The 12,671-nt window shown below is 33.9% G+C and overlaps 1 protein-coding gene across 11 annotated transcripts in view; it reads left to right on the top strand.

Moving 5' to 3' along the window:
• The window catches only part of LOC143249131 (E3 SUMO-protein ligase PIAS2-like), a 118,342-nt gene that overhangs the window by 20,416 nt on the left and 85,255 nt on the right, over nt 1-12,671 (top strand). For all 11 annotated transcript variants that reach the window (XR_013027576.1, XM_076498485.1, XM_076498488.1 and 8 more), the window contains one exon: nt 12,250-12,407. Coding sequence is in view for 8 of the 11 variants with exons in the window: in XM_076498485.1 (XP_076354600.1) it covers nt 12,250-12,407 (158 nt within the window). In the remaining 3 variants the exon portion in view is untranslated. The remainder of the gene's footprint in view (nt 1-12,249; nt 12,408-12,671) is intronic.

Consider the following 12,671-nt stretch of genomic DNA (forward strand, 5'->3'; position numbering starts at 1 on the left):
TTTAGCCACAGTGACAGTTGTTTAGCCACAATTTTTAGGTCACCAAAAACTGTGTGGTGTGTGACTTTTAATGTGCATCAATTCCATCCAGTAAAAAATAGTTGTAATTATGTGAAAACTTAGAAGACAATAAGTTTTGTACTATTTTTTATTCCCCAGCAATCTTCCCTGCCAAAAATAACCAAAAAAAAACAAAATAACAAAATAAACACGATAAAGAGGAAAATAAAGAAATACATTTCTCAAAATAACATAGAAACAAACAAAAAAAAAAGACTTAAAACTAGAATATGGTAGCATGACTAGTAAGTAGATAAATCCAATGGCAGCTCTTCAGCCAAATCATTCTCAACAGAGGATGTGGTAGAAGTTGACACCTGAGGTTCCAAAGCACATTTTTTCAACAGGGAATGGTACCCACGTCTTTCTTTGTGAGTGACCCAGTATCTGAATGCAGAGTCGAAGTTAAAATGATCTAAAGGTTTGGACTCCATTGATAGGTTCAGTAACATTTCTGTCTTGGCCATAGACAGACTGCTCCTGGTATCTGTTTTGATGCTGTTGTACCTGCTAATTACCCACTCACAGTCAACAGATGTAACTGAAATTATTAATCCAATTGCTGCAAGCTGAGACAGATTTGGAAAAGTTTGATGGGTCTGGTGGATGTATTCCTTGTAGAAGCTCTTCATGTTTCTGTTTTTGTGAGCATCCTGTTCCATTATCTTCCTTATTAGCAGCCATTCAGTCAGTGCCTCATCCTCATTGATTAAAGGAAAGAAGTGCTGAATGAGTTTCTTCAGATCATCCTTATCAGATACTGCTCTGCTGTGACATGGGCTAAATATTGAAAAAAATGACATGACGTTAGTGTCTGGGAATGCTACTTGTAGTCTTTTGACAACCTCTTCAACAAATGACTCAGCAGCTGATCTGCACTTTTCACATTGTTTATCAATATCTTTGATGTCATGGCCTTTGTAAGAAGTGTAACTACTGGCATCACGAGCTTGTGGGAGTTCCTTCAGTGCAGTCTGTGTCTAAGGAGCAGGGATGTGTACCAGCGACTGAATTGACAGAATTGACCCATCAATAATTGCTTTAGCCTGATCATAAGATAAATCAGCTCTCTATAGAGATCTTGACAAAAGTCTGAGAATGCCAACAGCATCAGCCAAAAAATGTTTCATCATGACAAAGCTGTAACATGACATTTGCTGGACTAGACCATGTAGCAAGGATCGGCTTGGAGTACCACGTTCCATTGCTAAGACCTGCAGGCAGCTTATTGTAGATGCAATACAGTTGACTAGTGCTTGGATGGAATCATTAAAAGAGAGCCATCGTGTGAAGAACACATGCTTGATTTTGTTGCTTTTCTCTCCATGCAATGCTTTGCTCTCTTCCAGAATCCAACACAACTTGGGAGAATATTTCAGGCTTTTTGCAGAATGGTTCAAAACTGAAATGTACTTCACAAAATATGGCACCTGGTTTGCTGCCTTTTCAGCTGCCAACTGTAATCTGTGTGCCAAATAATGACTTGTTATTATCCAGGGGCATTCCTCCTTAAATTTTGCAGCAACACCTGTTTTTATTCCCACCATGATATTTGCACCATCAGTTGCAAGTCCAACCAAGTAAACATCAAACAATACTTGATCTGCCATGACTGAGCACATTGTGTTGCAGATAGAATCAGCCCCAGTGTTGGTCAGCTCATGCACAGCAAGGAATTGACTTGTAACCTCACCTAATGGTGAAAGATACCTGATATAAATTATCAGTATAGAAGTGTTTCCTGCATCAGTTGCTTCATCTGCTTCAAGAGCAAAAACCGGGAAAGACGATGCCCGAAAGTATGCCTGCATTTCATCCTGAACTACATAATTTAGGGCACTGTACATATCATCCAGAGACTGGCTGTGGGTGTATGTGAAGCTCTCTGTACCACTTTGTGACTGCGTTTGTAGTTTCTTTAGAGAGGTCACTCCCTGTTAAAAAATATATAAGAACTTGTGTTTTGAAATAATACCACCAATTAAAGTAATAAACAAAGATATTTGGAAGAGTTAGCTAGCTATTTAATTTTTGATAGATATTTTCAAAATGTTTCACTTTTAGAAAATTGTCAAATTGCCTTTTGTTTTAAGAAAATACTGTAGAAAACAGAAAGTATGTTAAGTATTCTTACATTGAATACTTGTAGCGAAAGGAGGGAATGAAACTTCACTGTTGGGATGGCTTCCTTTGCTTGTACAAGTAATGTGGCCATTTGTACCTGAATGCCACCTTTACACCCCCCATACACACTCACAGCAGCAGTTGACATGTCCTACTTCAAAACTTATGATGCTACTGCACTGCGATGATCTTCTGATCATGCATGCTTCACCAAGTCCTCATTTTTAGGCTTAGTAGCAGTTTTCCTGGTGGTAGCATAAATATTTGTGTCTTCTTGTTGTCTCTGCATAACTTGCAATGAAATGTATTTTGTTGGGAAACATGTTCCAGCCAAGGAAACTGTGAAAACTAAGTTTCTTTAACAACTCTGTGAAAATTGCAGGCATATATTTTTTTTACACCAACAGTCTGATCACTGCTGCAAGCTTCAGTTTCTTTAGAACTGTCTTTTCTTTTGGAAGTGGATTTCCCACCATCAGTTGATGTTGCTTTGACCTTCTTTTGAAAAAAAACTTTATATCTAACTGTTTAGATGTCTTTTTATCTGATCTAGGAGTTGTCATGATCTCAATTCAAACACATGTCAAACGAAACTTGGGATTTCCACTTTGATACAGTCCATATGTTGGTTTGATGAAAGTCAGGTTTTCTCTGATTACTGTTTGTGTACCATGGGCAGAATCAAACATGTAGCATAAGAAATGAAAATAAAAGAAATCATTAGCACAGCTGAGTAATACTTTTTTTTTAAATTTAATTTATTAGTTGTCATATTCCTGAAATTGTAAAAATACATATATAAAGTAAATATAGATTACAGTAAGTGGTAGTTTTTAAAGACGTTTCTTGTTTCTTCAACTCGCTGGGGGGCGCCTCTGGTCATTTATCATCATTAATGGCATGGATGGTGATAAAAACCACGAAAGCTGTTAAGACCAAAACTTGAGCAGAATAAATAAAGGAAAACCATCCAAGACAGAAAAATTATTATCTTTTGCCACTGTGGTGAAATCAACACTAGATTTTTTAGCCACAAGTTGTTTCTTTTTGCCAATGGCAATGTGGCTAATGGCTAGTGGAAGCCTAGCAAAATAGTAATTTATGATTTCTTAGTCATTCAAAGGTCTATATAAAAAGCTAAAAATAACAATTTTTTTCCACATTCCTCACTTGCCAAATTTCTTAAGGCTTAGAGTAAAGAGAAGCAACAACCAAGTAAAAAAGTCATAACAAGAAACAGGGGCGTAGATGTTTTATACCCGATGGGAGGGGGAATGATTTTTGCAACCACTTATGTGGACTGTTCAATTTACAAATTGGTAATATCTGATTACGTGAACCTGAGAGCTGTAAACATGCAGTCATAGAGTAATCTTGTTGCCACGATACTTGCATGTATACTTAGGCCTACTGATTGATACTTACAAACTATCGCTTAGATTGAAAAGCTTAGAAACACACCTATATTAAAGATGTACATTTTGGCTACTGAAAAAGGCTACATCTAGGCCTAATTATGTAATTCAATTGGTAAGAACACAAGAATCACAAGAACAAACACACAATTTGTAGGCCTGTGATGCAATAAAACAATTCAACATCCCCCATCCACCCAGGATCTACAGCCCTGACAAGAAGAGATAATCATTTACTTCTTCATTTACTGTTCTGTGTTTCAAGAAAAATAAGTTTAAGGACATGTCTTCCAACAGTAATAATGTATATACAAATATGATGTATAATAATTGAAATATGACTGTATTTTACAAAACACTAGTTCACTAAAGCACAGCTAAGACAGGTCGCTTTGTAAAGACTAGAGTTCAGTTTTATATTATGAGATACAGTAATGAGTGCATGTGTGCCATGTCATTGTAACTTCTGTTTTGTTAGCCAGGTATGACTGGAAGGTCAGTATAATAAAAATGATTAATATATATGTATATTTACACATACAAGCTATATATATATAAATGCATACTCTTGTTGGTGTATTCTCTCCTGGATAATAGTACTAACAGACATTTTCACATTTTGTATTCAACATGGTCATCACTCACTATATGTGATGAAATGGCTATTGACTTGTGGAGAATTGGTGCTTTATTTCTATCACCAATTTTTAAAAATATAATTAATTCTATCAATAAATAATTGAAAACATTATTGTGTATTTTTCTATTGGTCTATATCTATAAAACTACAGTTACTTTTTTTTTTATCGTGGTGCAGAAATATTAACACATTTTGCACATTTTGGCAATTATGAAAAAAATTGTTGGACATTGCTGGGCTAGCATATGAAGGAACTACACATCTTTGTCTCCCACTGTCTTCTCTGTTATCTTAGCAAAATTTATTTTATGGTTATATTATTTTGCTGCCTTAGTTTCATTGTATGCACTTGTTTTTATGGTCCAAGAAGCTAACAGATTTTTTTTCAGTCTGTGTACAACAGAGAGAAGAAGGCAGTTAAATTGCAGAGATGCCAACTATTTCAAATGACTGAGCTTAATGATTGTAGACAGAGCCCTTTCACAGTTTTAGCCCTTTTAGATTTGCCAGAAACAAGATAATCTGTTGAACGAGGCCTCTTTTTTTCCATCTTGTGAACGATCACATTGGTGTTTCTATGCCACTTAGAAAACGAGAAATACCCATCTTTGCGAGCGCTGATTGGCTGACAAGCACTGATGACATAACTGTGGATTCCCCCACGTACCCAGTATGGAGAAGCACCACACTCAAACTATTGGTAAACGTCAGAGATACAAATATTTTTTATTATTTCAGGCACAAACATGATTATTGCAAGTAGCCATTTGGACTATGTCTTTTATTTATTATCAAAATTTATTTGTATCTCACTAGAAATTTTCTTTTCACCCCTTTCAAGCCCTGTGGGAACAATTTATCACTTTATTGTATAGGCCTATATAATATATAATAATTTGGGAGTTGCAACAAGTCGTAATATTTGTCTGTATGAGGATATAGTCGTAATGTATACACCAAAATCATAATAATTATGCTCAAATTATAATGGTTGGCATCTCTGAAATTGTAGTAATAGTTTTGAAATTTTGTTCTGTTGCCTGATATATCTTTTGTGATGAAAGACATGCTAATGATTTTGTACCGAACCAGCATAGTATAAAAACTAGTCACTAATTACTGAAATAGGCTAAAACTCTAAGTTCAAAATTTATTGTTTTTCATGTATATTTTTATTTATTGTTATATATATTTTTTTTACAGAAGTAACTAAAATTTAAAAATTAGAAACTTTATTAGATTAAATAACAAAAGCTAAATGGAAAAAAAATCAGTAAAATTTCATGAGACTGTCTTAACATTTACTTCATCATATAATTGTAACCTGATTGGCTGTTTACACTAAGTTTTCCTGCTGTGGTTTATTGCCTATCTGTAATAAAATTAAAAGCAAGAAGATATAAAAATGGGTAGATAACTGTTAGGATAGAAAATTACAGTTGTCTTATTTTGTAATTATTTCGTTCTAAGCCTATTATTTTGATAATGTGATTGTTAAGAGTAGAGAAAATAAAGATAAAATATAAATTTTTACTGTAAAAAACCTTTATTGATTTAGAATGTTCTGTTGAATACACAGATATGAAACTTTTAAGAGGAAAATGTTTTTAGTCTTAGTATGAAAATAACCTTCCAGTAAGTAAAGTTTTTTGTAAATTGACAAACAAATCTCTAGTAAAATACTTTATTAAAAAATATTATTTTTGTGTACAGTGAACTTGAAATGTATGCTAAAAGCTTTATAAATTTCATGAAGGTATGCTTAGCACATTCTAAGTTATGTATGATTTTATGGTTGCATAGTAGTTATAAGATGGTCAGAATGATTGAGCCAGTATATGAAGAGTTTATGAAATTCATTTTGTGTATCTTTAAAGATATATTCAATAGTTTACTATATTTTCCAGCACTGAGTGAGTTAACTTATTTTATGCAAATGTACAGAATACCATGTTTCAGCATAATAAAAACATAAGGAAGGATATAATGTTCTAGATTCATTGTATATTATAGATTTCTTACATATAGAATACACAACTTGTATTAATGTAAAGAGGTATAAACTCTTACCTATTTATTTCCACAATTCATGGGCAATGCATAAACGATTTGGCTGAACAAAATAAAATCATTCTTCAGTCACTTATTTATAGCTTTGAATCACATTGGTAATTAGTGTTTTTCTTATAATACTTGGGAAAGATTATCATATATGTGTACTGTTATTTTATTCTTTCTAAATTGTGGTATTAGCTTGAAATATAAGCAACTTTAGTAATAAATATGAAACTATAAGATCATTATAGAATTAACAGAATTGTGTATTCTTTGATAGATTGTTTAGGCAGAGTATTCATCATGAAAGTAGGTTAAATAGATGCCAATTACCTGTAGTAGAAACAAATTTGTAGAGGGCTCTGTTTCCAAAGTCTTCCACTTCTCATCTTCAGGTTAAAGTGTGTATAGTTTTGTCTGTCTTTATAGTATTCTGGTGGGTTGTAGAGAATGTTCTGTGAGTGGTTGGTTTATTTATGCACATTTCTGATTAGTAAAGAGATATTGTGTATATTCAGCCAGTAGTAGCCATAGGTTACTCACCTCTGATCCAGAATCTCTTGTTTGATGAAAGTTTTACTGTGTTAATGTATAATGATTCTTTAATTTTTCTTGTCTATCAAAACTTGTTTGTGTTAATGATTCTAGCTCTTTTCCAATTTATCTTGTGTCCAGTTGACCTGCTGAATTTGGTGTTTTCATAAGTCTTATACTATCTTTATGTTATTTTATGCCAATATGAGAAGATCACCAATGACTCCACAGAAAAGAAAGAGACTTATCAACAGAATACTGACCAAATTTATGAAACAAAACTTAATCAATGAGAAGCTAGACAAAGATTTAAGAATCAATGAAAAATTTCCCCTCAATTCTATGGACTTTGTAAAGTACACATATCTAATATACCTTTTAAGACCTATCATCAGTGCTATAACCATATTTTGGTATCATCTAGCTACATTTTTGTCATGTATCTTCATGATGATGGAATACCTAACATCACATTCACAACTCAAGAGAATTCATAGAAAAATTCAGAAAGCTAAACATCAGATCCCAGGATATTTGTGTTACTTGTGACATCACAGACCAATGTTCCATGCTCATTAACTCTTCGTATCACCAGACAACTACTGATAAATGACAGTTCTCCACCTTACAGATAGATGCCATCATGAAACTAATGGATATTTACCTTTAATCACCTTCCAGTATAATGAAGAATTTTACAAACAAACAGACAGCCTAGCCATGGGATCACCACTCTTTCCAGTTTTAGCAGATATTTTCATGGAAGACTTTGAAAAAAGAGCTCTCTCATTGACACACATAAAACCAAGTTTTTACAGACATTGTGGTGACAACACCTTTGCTATCTCACCCCACCATTGTGAAAACTTACCTGTCTTCCTAGAATAACTTTATTCTGTAAACAAAAGAATCCACTTCATCATAGAAATAAAGGAACTAAACAGTCAACCATTTTTTAACATACTCATTAGCAGACAAGAAAGAAAATCACCACAAGTGTATATACAAAGTCCATCCACATGAACAAACACCTAAACTTCCAATCCTGTCATCCAAATTTGTTAAAACATGGTACAATCCAATGCCAAAGAAAGACAGCAGAGAACATTTGTGATAAGATATTTGTTAAAACAGAATGTCAGAAGATTGTAGAGTGTTTTAAACAGAATGATTACGCCTAAGTTTCCTTCATCAAAACTCCTTGAAGATGGCTAAAGCAGGAAAAAAACAAATAAAACACTACCAATCCTGCCATTTACTTCCCCTACCTGCAAAATTTCAGAGAAAAATTCAAATGTGTAGTCAAGAAAATCAACATAATGTATTATAAGATTTCCATCAAATGTCTAAGATCCATTCTGGTGAAAAACAAACAGAAATCTACACCAGTTAGAAACACAAAAACACCATTTACAAAATTCCTTATTTCTGCAATGAAACATACATTTGAGAAGTGGGGAGAAGACTTGCAACAAGAATAAGAGAATATAAAGACAGTACAAGACATGTGAAAACACAAAATTCAGCACCTCAACTGGACACAAAATAAACTGGGAAAGAATTGAAATCAACACAAACAAATTTTGGGAGACAAAACAAAATTGAAGAATCATTTGAGATTAATGGAGTAAAAAAGAGAAATTCCTGATTAGAAGTGAGTAACCTATGGCTACCATTGCTTGAATCTACAAGATGTCTCTCCACTAATCAGAAACATGAACAAATCAACCACTCAGAACACACACTCTATAATCCACCAGAATACTATAAAGATGGAGTACATTATAAACACACATGCTAGAATCTCTAACTTCAGAGTACATGATGAAATCACGAGTGACCACTTTCCCATTTCCTGTATGATTCATCCACGCCACCCTGCCGTGGCGTACGTGATTCCCTCAGCATACACTTACACCAAACCAGATTGGCTCACTTTCAACACTTCACTAGACTCACATCTACCCCACCCAATTGAACATGCTAACAACAAAACAGAACTAGACAACTATGTAAATCAAGTCACAGTAGCCATACATAAAGCCATAAAAAACACAATCCCTAAAACAAGGAGAAAGCACTCACATAATCAATGGACTTTAACACCGGAAATTCACGCACTGATAATCAAACGCAGGCAATTAAGACGAACACACTATATTACACGTGATCCATCTATCAAAACACAAATCAACAGAACAAATGCAAAAATTAAACAAGAAATTAAAATAGCAAAAGAAACTAATTGGCAAAACTTTTGTAAAAACTTGGAAAAAGTAAAAAACAATCCAAAAGAATTTTGGTAAAAGTTCAAGAGTATTTCTTCCGATAAAAATACAAATCATATGCTACAACATATCACACACAACAATAGAATCGCAAGGACGGACGTAGAGAAAGCCGACCTATTAGCCGACTACTACGAATCCTCCTTCAGCAATCTAAACTCAGTCGACTTTGACACACAACACCAACATCATGTCAACAACTTCATAAATACAAACCAAGCTTCATTCTCACCACAATTCCCTGGCGAGACACTGGAAACATACTCAAGTTTAGTTAACAGGAAAATTACCATCACTGAACTAAAAATTAACATTAAAAACTTGAAAAACAATTCCCCCGGACATGACCAAATACCAAACATTATTCTGTAAAAAAGCTCTTTTCTCCTATTACAACATCTCACAAACATCATGAACATTTCACTAACAACTGGATATTACCTCGACACTTGGAAAAAAGCCATCATAACCATGATTCCAAAGAAACAAACTAACAGGACCAATCCAGATAATTTCCGTCCCATCAGTCTGTTAAGCTGCCTTGGCAAACTGATGGAGAGGGTTATCTCCAACCGTCTTCTTCACTTTTGTGAAATAAATAATATCCTTCCAGAATCCCAAAATGCCTCCAGAAAAAACAGGCAAACAACAGATCACCTCACACGACTCGCCAAATCAGTCTACAAAGCTTTTAACAAGAACCAAGTAATTATTGGTGTATTCCTAGACATTAAAAAAGCATTTGACAGCGTATGGCACAATGCCATCAAATACAAAATAACTCATCTAAAAATAAACCTTACTATAGTTAAATGGATATCAAACTTCCTGACAGATAGAACAGCACAAATAAAAGTAAATAAAACTATATCTAAATCATTCAATATAACTGCAGGAGTGCCCCAAGTATCAGTCCTTTCTCCACTACTATATATTATTTTCATCAGCGACATACCTTTCCCCAATTTAACATACGCATAATTCACAATACGTAGACGACATCGCTATCTGGAGCACCTCCAGAAACCCAGTAATGGCCATGTCTCGCGTGCAAGAATCACTTAACAACGTCTCAACCTGGAGTAACAAGTGGAGAGTGGTTTTAAATCCAATCAAAACACAAGCAATCACCTTCTACAGGAAACTAAAAAAACAAAGAAAAAATCTAGAAAAAGTAAAATTAACACTCGGAAACACGCCCATTAACATGAGCAAAAACATCACATTCCTTGGCATCACCTTCGACACAAAACTAACATGGAAAAAACATGTTAACAACGTACACTCATAAATTAGAAAACGCATTTCACACTTAATGACTCTAACCAGCAAACACTCAAAATGCTCACCAAAAACCATTATCCAAATATACAAGGCTTACATCCGTCCACTAATAGAGTATGGATGTCAAGTCACATATAATATGTCAAATAACACACTCTAGAAAATCCAAGTTCAACAAAACAAAATACTAAGATCTGCATTCAGTCTACCATCATACACCAGTAAATTATATACATCAAATCAGCAACTTACCAACACTAAGAAATAGACTAACAGAAATATCACACATACTATTTAAAAGCAGAACACAGAAACAAACTAACGGCATCACTGTAAATTAACTAGTGCACCAACCAAATTTATTTCACCGTACAACATATTTCAGGAATCACAAATCACACAACAGAGTACTCAAAGGGCAAAACTCACGTAAATGCTATGTATTTTCTTTTTCAGGTCTCAGGCACAGGACAGGTAAAACTTTTGGCACCTGTCCTGTGAAAGTGGGTTTTACTCGGGGCGCTCCCATTTCCCCCCACAGCAAAAACTTAGGCATTGGATCTTTAGATCCCAGCCTAGGCAACTTTATTGCCATGCCCTGAATTGGGTCGTTTGTGTTCACATTTACTATGACAGCTACCTTTTGGGACGGGATCTCGTTGTTTTTCTCCAGTGCTACCTTTGCCTCGTTCATGAATAATATTAATTATGACCAACTTCACTCCTTCATCCCCCCAAAAAAAAAGTTTTTTAGAAAAAAAAACCCAGCTAAATTCAATAACTTTCCACGAAAGGGGACGAAGAGGAACCACAACGTTCCTGAACACCCCAGTTGGAGAGAGAATTCTTCTTCTGACTTCTCTCTCTCTAAACTAAACCCCTGCTACGTTAGTTTGCATAACACACATGCTGACCTGAAGACAAACGGTGGAAGACTTTAGAAACATCATCCTCTACACTTGTGTTTCTACAGTAGGAAGTTGCTATTCATTTAACCAAGTTTTATTGATAGACTTGTGAATTTTTCAATCCAGTCATTAATTTTCATTATTTATTTGTATTATCAAAGAACTAAGAACTCGTACACATACAAAGATTAAAAAGCCAAAACAATTGATTTATGCCATAGAAAGAGTTCAGAGTGACACTCAGGGTATATAAATATACAAGCACTGATTACAACTATTGGCCAGAATAATCATATCTGCTTGGTTTAAATATCCATAAAAATAGAAATTTTATTCTCTACAGAATAATTGTACCTTTAAATTTTATAAAATACATGAATAATAAGTACAAATTGGTAGTTACTGTGGTTGGTTGGAAGATTAAATAATTAGATGTACACAATACAACACACTGAGCTAGTCTATGAAGGAATACATTACTGAGAATTTTTTGTAATAATGGCACTTCTGATGCTTTATTACCTACAAATTTAAACCCATATAGTTTTGTATTTTTTATTGTGGGAAGAAATTGTGCAATTTTAGTAGGATGCATCCTAATTTGCATTATCATGAGATTAGTATGGGAGGTGCCATTTTTCCTGGATTCCTGGCAAGACTTGCTTAATTTAGATATAAATTAGTTTCTTTTTTTTGTGTGTGTTCTCATTGTATTAAATTATTTCTGATGAAGATATTTACAAATTATTTTTTAAGTTGTAACGATGATGTATAGTTGGTTAAGGAGCATTACTGTAGCAGTATGATACACAAATTTGCTTTTAATATAGCTTGCAAAGTTGTAATTTTTATGGTAAAATATTCATAACACTATATTCTTGAAGTTTCCAAAGGTGATGTATTAAATTTGTGTAAACCTGAAGTATTTTGTATTATTTCAGAAAATGGTCTTGAACTTCAGACTTTCTGAACTACAAGTTCTCCTAGGATTTGCAGGAAGAAATAAGTCTGGGAAAAAGTCTGAACTTCAAGCACGTGCAGTGGAACTTTTGAACATGAACTCTATGCCTATACAAATGAAGATACGAGAACTTCAAAAGTAAGAGAAAATATTTTTATTTTACCTGTTTTAATTTTGAAGCATTCTTGCACTGTATAGATTCAAGAAACCTACTGGCTTATCTTGGTTATTTCATCCATTTAATAAGCTGTTAAAAAAATCATATTTTATCATTCAAATATTTATCAAGCCTTTCCTTAAATTTACTGCATCCACCACATCTGAAAGCAATTCATTTCAAAGGTCAGTCACTCTGTTACAAAAAAAAAAAAAGTCTTAACTGAAGATGGCTCCTACCTTGCC

This window comes from Tachypleus tridentatus, chromosome 4 (genome assembly GCF_004210375.1).
Source record: "Tachypleus tridentatus isolate NWPU-2018 chromosome 4, ASM421037v1, whole genome shotgun sequence".
Lineage (NCBI taxonomy): Eukaryota > Metazoa > Arthropoda > Merostomata > Xiphosura > Limulidae > Tachypleus > Tachypleus tridentatus.